The sequence below is a fragment of the Muscardinus avellanarius genome (genome assembly GCF_963383645.1).
Source record: "Muscardinus avellanarius genome assembly, chromosome: 15".
Classification (NCBI taxonomy): Eukaryota; Metazoa; Chordata; class Mammalia; order Rodentia; family Gliridae; genus Muscardinus; species Muscardinus avellanarius.
The window spans coordinates 69161476-69171855 of NC_137801.1; the positions used below are offsets into that span (position 1 = coordinate 69161476).

Consider the following 10380-nt stretch of genomic DNA (forward strand, 5'->3'; position numbering starts at 1 on the left):
GCGTCCCGGGCGCCGCCTCTGAGCAGGGCGGGCGAGGAGGCCGCCGAGGCGGAGTTGATGGCTGCGCTGAGGGCGGGGCGGGGTGCAGGCTGGAGCCTGCGGGGATGGCGGGCTTTGGGAAGCATTCTCCGGGGAAAGGGACCCCTGCTGACCCCTGACCTGCGGGCCCTGCTGACGTCAGGAAGTGCCGACCCCCGGGCCCGGGTGGCTTGTGGGTCCCGCAGCCTCCGGGTCCGGCTGTCTGTGGGAGTCGCCGAGCCTCGGGCATGCCTGACATCTGGGAGCCCGGATTCCCGGGCACGACTGACTGCGGGAACCCCCGGCCCCCGGCCCCAGGAGGCCTCGGGGACCCCTGGGACCCGCACGCGCGTGTGGCTGGCGGTGGCGCTGGGCGCCGGCGGAGCGGTGTTGTTGTTGTTGTGGGGCGGGGGTCGGGGCCCCCCGGCCGTCTTCGCTTCGGTCCCTGCTCCGCCTCCCACCTCTCCCCGGAGCCAGTACAATTTCATCGCAGACGTGGTGGAGAAGACGGCACCTGCCGTGGTCTATATCGAGATCCTAGACCGGTAATAGTGGGATTGCCCGGGAAGCGAGGAAGCCGCGGGCTGGAGGGCGGGTGGGCAGGAGCACCTCTCCTCGCTCTTCCCTCTCCAATCCCAGGCACCCTTTCTCGGGCCGCGAAGTCCCTATCTCAAATGGCTCAGGATTCGTGGTGGCTTCTGACGGGCTCATCGTTACCAATGCCCATGTGGTAGCTGATCGGCGCCGAGTCCGTGTGAGACTCCCTAGCGGCGACACTTACGAGGCCGTGGTCACAGCAGTAGATCCCGTGGCAGACATTGCCACGTTGAGGATTCAGACCGAGGTAGGGGCCGAGTAGGTCAGATCGAGTTGAACGCTGATCTTACTCATATCTCTAGATAAGAGATTTCTTTTACCCCTTTTTCTCCTTAGGAGCCTCTCCCCACACTGCCCCTGGGGCGCTCAGCTGATGTCCGGCAAGGAGAGTTTGTTGTTGCAATGGGAAGTCCCTTTGCACTGCAGAACACCATCACATCTGGCATCGTCAGTTCTGCTCAGCGTCCAGCTAGAGACCTGGGACTCCCCCAAACCAATGTAGAATACATTCAAACAGATGCAGCTATTGATGTATGTCCTGATACAACAGAAATGATAAACTAGATAGGGGAGGGGAGAGAGGCTGTGTGGCATGGGCACCAACTGATACATGGTGGATCCAGAGGCTGGGCTATGAAAATGTTGCCACTCACACACTGGGAAAGGAATTTGGAGAATTACCTATGTCTTGGTTATGCCCCTGGATTTAGCATTCCCACATCTCTTCCATGTTTTCTCTTCCTGCAGTTTGGAAACTCTGGAGGTCCCCTGGTTAACCTGGTGAGTGTAACTTTTTGTGTGTGTGTGGTACTGGGGATGGAACCCAGGGGCATTCTACCTCCAAGCTACACCTCAGCCCTATTTTTTTTTTTTTTTTATTGTGAGGGCTTCACTAAGTAGCTGAGACTGTCCTTGAACTGCGATCCTCCTGTCTCAGCCTCCCAATTACTGGGATTACAAGCATGCACCACCATGTCTGCCTCGATTTTATTTCTTATTTAGAAACAGGGTCTCGTTAGGTTGATGACAGTCCCACTACTTGCTGAGGCTGTCCTCAAGTCTGCAATCCTCCTGTCTCAGCCTCCCAAGTATGGGATTACAGGTGTGCACCACCCCACCTAGCTGACATTCTTTCTTTTAAGAATCCCTGCCCCAGGTCAGTGTGGGAAGAGTGAGTTTCCTTTAATTCAAGGATGTTTGGTCAACTGTTGCCAATCTCCCACAATTCAGCTGATCTTCTCACAGTCTCTGCTACTGTTGTTCAGGGGGCCCCATTCATTGCTGTGTCTGGGCTAGGGAACGGGGGGGCTGTCTCCTTGCAGGATGGGGAGGTGATTGGCGTGAACACTATGAAGGTCACGGCTGGAATCTCCTTTGCCATCCCTTCTGATCGCCTTAGAGAGTTTCTGCATCGTGGAGAAAAGAAAAGTGAGCTTGGTTTAGAGGGAAGGGGCTACTTTAAAATGGTGGATGGGGCGTAGGGGAGGGGCTTTCATTGGGACTTGCTGCAGGGGGTTTAGTGGGAGGAGGGTGAAAGGAAGAAAGGATGTAGGGGCTCATGCGCTCTCTTCAACAGACTCCTGGTTCGGAATCGGTGGGTCCCAGCGCCGTTACATTGGCGTGATGATGCTAACTCTTACTCCCAGGTATGGTGTGACGTGTAGGACTAGCTGTGTAAGCAGTGCTGAGCACCTGGCCGCTCTGTCAAGCTTTGTTCTCACATCCGTCTTTATCTGAGCCACATCCCACTGTCATAAGAGCTATTCCCTCTCATCATCTTGACTTTCTCATCCTACTCTTACCTTGCCCCGTTACCAGATTGATTCCATCCTGTTACTGCTGTGATTTAAAGCCTTCAGCCCATCACTCTGGCACTTAGGGACCACTTCCCACCTGTCTCTAAATCAGCCTTCCAGACTTGGCTTCTGTTACTTCCTGCTGGAATACTGTTTCAGCCAACCTGATTTCCCACTCACGTCTTTATTTATGCTGTCCTTGCTTTATATAGTTAATATCAGACCCATCCTCGTAAGAACAGCTTGAATTCTACTCTTCCCGTCAAGCTTTTACAGTTCTAGAGTTATATCAGTGCTGTTGATTTAACAGTATGTAAATGTCATTTGGAATTAGTTTTTTTTTTACATACTTCTACTTCCTAACTTGGAGAAGGTAGAAGGCCTTTGTATCTGTAGTACCTAGTGAATGTCCTGGTCAATCATTTGTCAGTGTATTGATGAAGACTTAAAGTGAACCCGAGCTGGGGAGAGTGCCTGGGTATGGCTAACGGGGTGATCTGTGTCCTTTCAGCATCCTTGCTGAACTACAGCTCCGAGAACCAAGCTTTCCTGACGTTCAGCATGGTGTGCTCATCCATAAAGTCATCCTGGGCTCCCCCGCACACAGGTGAAGGAGACTGCTGAGTGGGGTGTGCGGGGGAGGTACGCATGTGTCCTGGGAGCAGGCTGTCTACTCCCTCCTTTCTGTCCGTCTCCTCCATAGGGCGGGTCTACGGCCTGGCGATGTGATATTGGCCATTGGGGAGGAGCTGGTACAAAATGCTGAAGATGTTTATGAAGCTGTTCGAACCCAGTCCCAGCTGGCAGTGAAGATCCGGCGGGGACCAGAAACTCTGACCTTATATGTGACCCCTGAGGTCACAGAATGACTGGATTAGCAAGAGATGAGGCTCCTGCTCGGATTTCCTCTTTGCCTTCCTAGCCCAGGCTCTGAGTGTGCCTGGGCAGAGGATTCAATGAACCCGTGGGGGGCCGGTCCCTCCAACCACCAGCACCAACCCCTGGGCTCTGAAGACTCGCAAGAAGACTTTTTATATAAAATAAAATTATGCCTAACATGTTATAGTAAAAAATGAGAAGGGGGACTGGATCTTTTTCCTCGCCAAAAGGCTAGAGGTAAAGCTGTGGCTCCCTGAAATTAAAGGAGCTATGTGAGTGGACCATCCCGACCTCCCTCTTCAAGAAAATGAGCTGCCGCCATCTGTCACTCTGGGCAGCTAGTCAGGACTATGCTCTGGTGTGCTCTGCTTGGTGCTGGGCCCAGTGGCAGAGGGTCCCTTGCATGGCCACAGACACCAGCAGCTGGCCTGGTACGGGCGTGATGGTTTCTCCTTGACAGTTCCACATCCCTAGTGCCCAGAGGGTGAGTGCAGGGGCCTGCTGACACCAGGGGTTCCGTGGTTAGCTCCTGAGGTAATGGCAGCCTCAGACCCCTGCCATTGGGGGGCCAGTGGTGGTTTGCAGAGGAGGGTGGTGGCACTTTAGATGATCTGGTTGCTGGTCTGGCCAGGGTAGCGCTCAAACCTCCTGTTGGCCTCTTCACTGAAGGCGTCACCTGTAGAGTGGACAGGCAGTGTGGGAAGCCCTGCACGGAGGCAGGAAGACAGACCGGCTGTGGGGAGGGGTCAGCAGAAGTGGAGAGGCCCGGAAATGGGTGGGAAGATCAGGAAACACTCAGGGAAAAGAGAACGCTCAGGGAAAAGAGAACGGAAGCCTTTCCCTCCCACCCCCATCTTCCCAGCTGCTCTTCCATCAAATACCGATATGACAGTTGTGCACCCAGATGCGATGTCCATCATATTTGCAGTTACATTTCATTGCGTTGTTGGTGAAGTCACTCTCTGCTACTTCAAAATTTGGGTTGATGACCACCTGTGGGTGAGAAAGGCCGCTTGACCTAGCTGCAATCCTTAAATCCGACCGTGTCTTTAATATTCCTCCCACCTGCCACCTGGAGGCCCTAGACTCCAGGCACCTGGAGGATGTAGTTTCCTGGCTTCACGTCTGTGATGTCAATCCACTGACAGTCGATGTCGTGCCTGTAGAGATCCCAGCAACCCACGGTGATGCCCTGCTCTCCAAAGTTGGCACACTCGTACCTCTTGGAGACATCTGAAGCGATAGGCATGTGTCAGTGGGTGGGAAGGCTGTGCCTTGGGGATGCCCAAGTCTACTCCAGGCCCCAACTCACCCTCCTGACACTCGGTATCTTCTAGACAGAAACTGGCTTTGTGGCCCTCAGCCACCTTGGTGCCGTTGGGGGTCAGAATGTCGTAATGAGTGAAGATGTCCATACTGTGGTAATGCCTGTGGGACAAGGGAGCGCCTGCTTCTTCTCCCACCTGGCAGGCTTGCCCCCACCCCTGGAGCCTTGCCCTTCTCCTTGACCCCTCTGCCCTCTTACCCATGGCACTCATGCCACACCCAGGAGTGGCGCCCAGCCTTGGGCCTGAAGTCAGCTCGTCCCAAGTTGTGGATCTGGGAGGAAAATCGGAGCAGGCGCCGGTGGCCATAGGGCCAGTTGGCCAAGCGGGCGGAGCTGGCCAGGCAGTTCTCTTCCGCAGCACAGTACAACATGTGCAGGGGCCGGTCCTCGATATAGGCAGTCTCCTGCACCAGGGCTGAGTGCAGCAGCAAATCCGAGGCAGCTACACGAGAAGGAAGGAGAGAAGGAAGTGCTGCTGAGGCGCAGGGGCAGACGGGATGCTTCGACTTCCTAGAGTGCAACTGATTCTCTGTGGGGAAGGACCCCTCCAGACTACAGCCTCCTCTCTCTACAAAGGGTGACCAGGGCCTCCCTTCCTGGCTCGTGACGCTTCCCCCTTCACTCACTCTCAGAGCAGATGACCCCGGCAGTGAAGCGGGTCCCCGGCCTCTTGCAGGTGATGTGGGTGCTGTGATGGTCACATCGGTCCAGAGACAGCTCCGTCCCTGTGCAGCGCACTCCACTCATCACCACCTCAGTGACATTCCCTGAGTCCCAGTACCAGGTCTCCTGGCAACAAATGTAGGTGTTTCTGTGAGGCCCCAGAATCTGCCTCCTGGGCCAAGGAACTCGATCTCATAGTCCTTGGTCCAGAACTTAGCTTCCGAGATAGTGGCTTTGGCTCCCCTCTCCTTCCTGCTTACCTGCAGACCGTGGTTGGCGTAGCCCAGACCAAGTTGCCTACAGGCCACCATGGCCTCCAGTGTCCCCCAGTCATCCCCACAGATGAGGCCCCAGCGGAGGTGCCCAGGTTCCCCTATTTGCACCTCAACTCGCCCCTCGTATCGGCTGCGGCCCCCACTGAGCCGGATCTGTAGTGACACAGGGAAGCTTTAGGGGACAGGGTGGTGGGGCGACCCAGAGACACATGAAGGGCTGGTGGGTCAGATGGGGCTGCAGGGGGCAGGGACCTGGGGCAATGCGCTGGGGCCATCAGGCGGGAGGGCTCAATAAAACGAAAGATGGAGGCCCGACTGGAGGTGGAAAGTCTGACTGACCTTGGTCTCCACCCCAGTGTAGGGGAGATTGCACCGGACTGCAGCATCTTGGCTGTGTGAACAGCCCTCAGCTGTGATGTTCTTGTAGGAGCACTTCCAGAGGGAAGGCTCTTGGCCGGAGCATCGGACTTCACTCAGGTGGATGGCACCCATGCCTAGGGTGACAGGTCAGCGCTCAGGAGGTGGTAACCAGACCATCATTGCTCAGGGGCCCTTCCTTTCAGGGCTGTCAACATCCCCCTCCCTCGGCCTCCCATCTCCCTGCCCCTCACCCTGCCCCATGCGGGCGCCACTCAGAGCCTCCCGAGCGCTGCCGAAGCCCAGCTCCCGACACACCACGCTGGCTGCCTGCAGGTCCCACTTGCGGTCACAGACTGTGCCCCACGTGCCGGCCTTCAGGACCTCTACCCGGCCCTCTCCAGGGTGGGCTCCGCCCTTTAGGCGCACTCGGGCCTGGAGAAGAGAGAGATGCACCCAGCAGAGGTGAATGGGCACGTCAGCCCAGAGAGGAATAAGCAGACCTGGGAGACAGATGAGATTTTGGTGGGAGGGAATGGGTGGAGTCAGGTCTGTGGTCCCCCCAGAAGGGTTAACTCTGCCCTCAAAGGTCAGGGCTGTGTTTGGTCAGGGGTGGGGGGAAGAGGCCAGGCTAGGGGTTGGCCACCTGGGGTGGGGAGGGTCGCAGGCACTGTCTCACACACCTCCCCCTGAGGCTTTGACTGTTGTTGCTTCTTCTGGCCACCGGACGCAGTGTAGAGAGGGCCGGGCACACAGCTCACCACCGCAGGGCCCCCCCCAGGGCACCTGGTGGTGTCATTGGCACGATAGAACTCCAGAGAACAGAGGGAGAGGTGAGCCTCCGTGCCCACGCACGCCACCCCATGCAGACCAAAGGAGTGTTGCTGCCGCTGGGCCAGCAGCCTGGGGGGACAGGAGTGGGGGCAGGAGGGTAAAACAAGGCTCCTGCCTCCATGCCCTGCAACCCTCCGCCCACTCCATGCCCCCGCCTTCCCTCCAACCACTCGTGACCATGTGCTTTCCTGGCAAGAGGGTGGCTCCCAGAGCCTTGACTACCCAGACAGGAGGGTCCTTGGGGACCTTCGGCAGCAAAGAACCCTAGGGGAAGGATGGTCAGACTTGCCTTGCCTGACAGAAACCTTGTTCCCAGGGGTTTTGGGGTGCTGGCCCTAGAAGAGGCTGAGGCTACCCAGTTAGAAGACATGGCCAGGGGAGTGGCTGACACAAACCAGAAGCCTGCACAGTCAAGTGAGCAGACCCTCCTGCCCTGCTGAGCCGGGAAACTGAGCAAGCCCGGATCCAGGATGAGGAAGACTTGGATCTGAATGGCTTCTCAGAGGCCGGAGGGGCTTCCAGGACAGGAAGCCTGCACGGCAGCCTGGTGAACAGGAGCAACAGAGCAGGTGGTGGCCATAGGAAGGACCGGTGTTGGCAGATGCAGAAATGAAGGCATGAATGCGGGACAGAGTTGGAGGGACCTCAGGGCCAGAGGAGGAAGGTGGATGGGACGGCAGAATGACGAAGACAACGGGGCCTGAGACACGCTGCGGAAGTCTTTAGTGAGGTCTCTATGGGTCTGCAATGGCAGCCTCGCTGGCCGAGCAGGAAATGAGACTGAACTAGAGAGGTTCACGCTTGGAAACACTGCAGAGGGCTGCTTAAGAACAGGGGACTTGTTTATAAGTTCAGATGCAAGAAGATTTTGCGGTGAGGTGTGCGAAGAGAACTTCTCTCTTTGTAGAGTAGCTGGGTGGAGTCCAGAGAGAAAGGGAAGCAGGTTGGTGGAATGGGCCCGCGAGGCTGATTTGAATTATTGCAGTGGCGTGCCCTGTCGCTTCATGTAGGCAGAAGGAAGGAATGTGTTGACTTGAAGGAGCTGGCTAGGAAGACACAGAGAGGAGGAACTTCACCTAGTTTCTCATACAGAAACTAGGCAAAGGAATCCAGGAGACGTTACAGAATACCTTTGGAAGCTCAGGATAAATGGTTCCTGAAGGTCAAAGAGATCAAGTACTCCCTCAAACTCTTGTTCAGCTGCAAATAAAAGTCAGAGGCCATCACAGGAAAAAGACATCTATCTTCTAGGCCCTCTCCTTCATGTTCCCGATAATAACATAAACAGGGCAGTGTGTGCCTTAATATGGGGGAGCAGGGAGGTCCAGGGCATGGCCACGTTGGGTAAAGATGGCCCGAAGCTGGAATGGCACTGCTAGAACAGTCCCAAATTATGAACCTTGAAGCCCCCTGCGGGAGCTTGAAGCCACCAGCGGGGATACTGCAACTTGCTGAGAGGAAAGGACACTAGAAAGAGAAGAAATCTCTGTACCTCGGCCATTGCTGAAGAAGTTATCAGGGAGACTTTGAATGTGCAGGCTATCATTTGGAAACCAATTAGATGGAAGAGTTGGAAGCTTTCCACCAGAACCGGAGCCTTACTGGGTAAACTGAGCCAAAGGGGCAGGGACTCTCACTCCATCCCTGGAAAGGTTCTCGGGTAAAGTGGTAGCATTTATTAAAAAAAAAAACTTGATAAAATAAAAGTAGGACAGGAACTTTTGATCCTTTAGGCAAACTTAATCTCTATGGAGGACAGGCAAGTACTGCATCTAAAGGAAAAAAGGGACAGATTATCTAGATTTCCTGGGGGCTGGGGAGATAAGCATGTGGAACAAACCCCCCAGGTGCTATGCAAACACAGTTCCCCAGAGACCACACAGGGCCAGCCGTACATAACATTTCCATAAAGGATCTGGAAGGTGGTTGGTCATGGCTCCTGCTCCTCCTCCACCTCTTGGTCAGCTCTTTCAGCCAAATGGACCTCTCTCTGACCCCTCTGTGACCACAGCCAGATTCCCCCAACTTCATGGCCCTGGGCTTCCTCTCCTCTCCACCCAGTCCCAACCTTATTTACCTCTTGATTGGCCCCCTGCCCACTCGGGATTTGGGTTTGACTTTAAGCTTGGTGATTGCTCTGCAAAAAGGAGAAAGATGTTGGTGGAGGTGATGGTCAGGGATGCGGCCCAGGAAAGGCAGTGGGTTATTTTTTCTGTTTCTGGGAAAGACCCTGCATGCACCGTGTGGGAAGGGATAAAGTGAAGCATAGCCAGATTTCCCAGGCAGGCTGCCCGATCACCAGGGGAAAGTGTTACTTCAGGAACTCAGGTTGTTCTCTGGATTCCTCAATAGTAAAACAGGAAAACCCAGGTCGGGGAGAGGAGGGGGGGTCTGAGGGAAGGTGTCGGGAGGAGAGGGAATGGGAAGGGAGGTGAACTAAGGCAGCAGAGGAGTGGGGGTGGGGAGCGCAGGTGGCTGAGGGTGCCGTGCATATTCTTTAGGGGAGGTATAAAGACAGGGTCTCCTCAGTTGTCCTATGTCATTTCTTCTTTGTGTTTCCTAAAATCAAAGGTTGCCCTTCTCCGTGCCTGCCTCCCCACCCTCCCCGGGAAGGGCCTTTCTCCAGGCACATCCTAACCCATCAGCGTGGGTCCTGGGATGGATGTGGATGGGCTGCCATCCATCCATCCACCTCCTGGGGCCTCGTGGGCAAGCAGGAGGTCCCGGGGCTCTTGCCCCATTACCTTCCAAGGGGCTTGGGGCGCCGGGCAGAGGCTTTGGCTGCTCGCTTCCTCAACTTTCTGTGAGGGTAAGACAATAGTAGTCAGGATCAGTGTAGAACCCAGTGGGAAAGGCTGGTGCAGCCGGGACCAGGGGAAGGTTTCTTTACCAGCAGTCCGAGGGTTCCTGATGGTAGGATGTTGTATCATCAGATACTCGCAAGGCCCTACCCTTTAGAGCTGTTTGGCCTCAAGACCAGGTGGGTGAGCGACAGTGAAAGCTGTGGACTCAGAACAGATCGTGTCCTGATACAAGGACCCCGAGAAACTAGACTGAGGCAGATGGGTCTGGGTGTTGGTGTTAAACCTCAGGGGATGGCTAAGGCAGGGCATTAGATTGTTAGGATTGACAGACAGGAGGAGGCAAAGACACACTGGTTAGGACAGAGAACTAGACTGGGTCAGTCCTAGGGAGGCTGACTGTATCTCCCCTGCCCACTCCCAGGGGGTTCTGTCCAAGAAAGGCTTCTGGAGTTGTCCAGACCTGAGACAGCCAGACCACGGCCAAGGACCAAGGCTGGATATCTGAGGATGCTGATTTGGTTGGACAGGGGAGTGCCCTTCTTGTTTAATATGCTTTGGTCATTTACAAATTGAGCTCATCTGCAAACCTTACTATGAGGGAAATAAATCTTATTTCTTTTTAATTGGCCCAATTAATTATTTCATTTTTAAAAGGGTTCTTTAAGTCTAATGGCTTTACAGACAAAAACCAGCTCTGTTTCTCCTCTTACTCTCCCTTTAACTTTGAAGACTTTAATTACAGTCTCTCTTTGTGCCATCCAACTATATATAGATGAATGCAGGTTTTGTCTGTCCTTCTAAATTTATGGAGTTCCCTGTTATCATCTTTA

The 10380-nt window shown here is 54.9% G+C and overlaps 2 protein-coding genes across 8 annotated transcripts in view; one reads left to right on the plus strand and one right to left on the minus strand.

The window, feature by feature from the left end:
• Positions 1-57: 57 nt before the first annotated feature.
• On the plus strand, positions 58-3280 carry HTRA2 (HtrA serine peptidase 2; the record flags this gene model as incomplete). 4 transcript variants are annotated; one of them, XM_080711081.1, is made up of 8 exons in its annotated part: positions 58-563; positions 658-862; positions 952-1146; positions 1363-1395; positions 1938-2043; positions 2192-2261; positions 2923-3018; positions 3115-3280. In XM_080711081.1, the coding sequence occupies 8 exons, from the start codon at positions 58-60 to the stop codon at positions 3278-3280; spliced, it is 1377 nt and encodes a 458-aa protein (XP_080567207.1). The 4 variants fall into 4 exon arrangements, with proteins under 4 accessions (XP_080567207.1, XP_080567208.1, XP_080567209.1 ...); XM_080711082.1 differs by lacking the exon at positions 2923-3018 and having other exon boundaries at positions 1363-1399; positions 1912-2043; XM_080711083.1 differs by lacking the exon at positions 2923-3018.
• A 612-nt stretch (positions 3281-3892) lies between these two features.
• Positions 3893-10380, minus strand: part of LOXL3 (lysyl oxidase like 3) — a gene marked incomplete at both ends in the record, with an annotated part of 17088 nt that continues 10600 nt past the window's right edge. The window contains 12 exons of one of the 4 annotated variants that reach the window (XM_080711122.1): positions 3893-3966; positions 4172-4283; positions 4387-4523; positions 4603-4718; positions 4816-5059; positions 5244-5406; positions 5541-5708; positions 5895-6049; positions 6167-6347; positions 6596-6815; positions 8824-8883; positions 9491-9547. In XM_080711122.1, the coding sequence (XP_080567248.1) occupies positions 3893-3966; positions 4172-4283; positions 4387-4523; positions 4603-4718; positions 4816-5059; positions 5244-5406; positions 5541-5708; positions 5895-6049; positions 6167-6347; positions 6596-6815; positions 8824-8883; positions 9491-9547 (1687 nt within the window). Of the gene's footprint in view, positions 3967-4171; positions 4284-4386; positions 4524-4602; positions 4719-4815; positions 5060-5243; positions 5407-5540; positions 5709-5894; positions 6050-6166; positions 6348-6595; positions 6858-8823; positions 8884-9490; positions 9548-10380 lie in introns of all 4 variants that reach the window. The other 3 variants (XM_080711121.1, XM_080711123.1, XM_080711124.1) reach the window with 3 other exon arrangements.